Genomic DNA, 1,071 nt, shown 5'->3' with positions numbered 1-1,071 from the left:
GCAGCTAGATCCAGCCAAACTCTTCTGGACTCTGTCTGGAATCTACTGGAATCTGTCTAGACTCTATAACTATATCTAGTTGATCAGATAAACAATTGTGTCTAGATAAGATATAGATGAGATTAGATCAACTAATCTACAGTGTCCAATGAACCGTTTGTAGCGGTTCTGTACATAGAACTTGTAGGTGCGTTCACTATTTGTTCAACATCTACTACCACTCTAGGAGCACTCTGTACTGCTGAACCCATGGGGAACTGGAGTTTGTCAGACAAGGAATGGGAGGAGAACACATGGGAATATCTGCTAACACAAGAATCAAATGTGTTAGAAAGTATGTGGGCCTCACTTCAAGCCATGAGAGATCAGGGAGTGGTCAATGAAGTCAATCATTTCTGCACCATCAACACAAAATTGGACCTTCTGTTAGCCACACAAGGATCATTAGCAGGGGAGATCCCCAGGACTCAGGAGGAACTTAGTCAATGCCGCTCTTGCCTCAAGGCTGCCAACTTGGAGGATCGACTTGAACAACATGAGTTTTCCATCATCACTCCTCCTTCAGGTGCTATACCTTGTTGACTCCATCACTGCACCACTTGCAACATGGATGGTCATTTTTAAAGTGGGTGTTGGTAATGGCTGTGCTCCTCATGTGGTTTGCTCCACCCACACAAAAAATTCCGGACTATTGAGGATGTGCTAAATGGGGAGACACCTTGTCCTATCGAGGAACTGGGTTATTTGAAGGAACGGCACACCCAGTGGCAACTGTAACAACAAATATAGAGGAGGGGGTAATGTTACAGCTTTGAGGGGGGTTTTCTGTTCTTCCTTACTATTTGTTAATTGACCCTGTACTACTACAACTGATCCCATCATGTGGTGCATTTCACCTGCATCACTGTTTCATATATATTGTGTTTCACCTTTATCATGTTTCATCTATATCATGTTTCACTTATATTGTGTTTCACCTATATTGCATTTCACCTGTATCATGTTTCATTTTCATCACTGATACAACCCAGTGAAACCATTTCATACTTATTAAGCCCTATCTACCTTACT

The 1,071-nt window shown here is 42.2% G+C and overlaps 1 protein-coding gene across 1 annotated transcript; it reads right to left on the bottom strand.

The window, feature by feature from the left end:
* Positions 1 to 75: 75 nt before the first annotated feature.
* Positions 76 to 251, bottom strand: FIBRA_09512 (uncharacterized protein; the record flags this gene model as incomplete). Its single annotated transcript, XM_012321804.1, has 2 exons — positions 76 to 101; positions 155 to 251. 2 exons carry the CDS (start codon positions 249 to 251, stop codon positions 76 to 78), a joined length of 123 nt encoding a protein of 40 aa, XP_012177194.1.
* Positions 252 to 1,071: the final 820 nt, after the last annotated feature.

Source organism: Fibroporia radiculosa, assembly GCF_000313525.1.
Source record: "Fibroporia radiculosa TFFH 294 genomic supercontigs, scaffold58734, whole genome shotgun sequence".
Lineage (NCBI taxonomy): Eukaryota > Fungi > Basidiomycota > Agaricomycetes > Polyporales > Fibroporiaceae > Fibroporia > Fibroporia radiculosa.
This window is presented reverse-complemented; position numbering and strand designations above follow the sequence as displayed.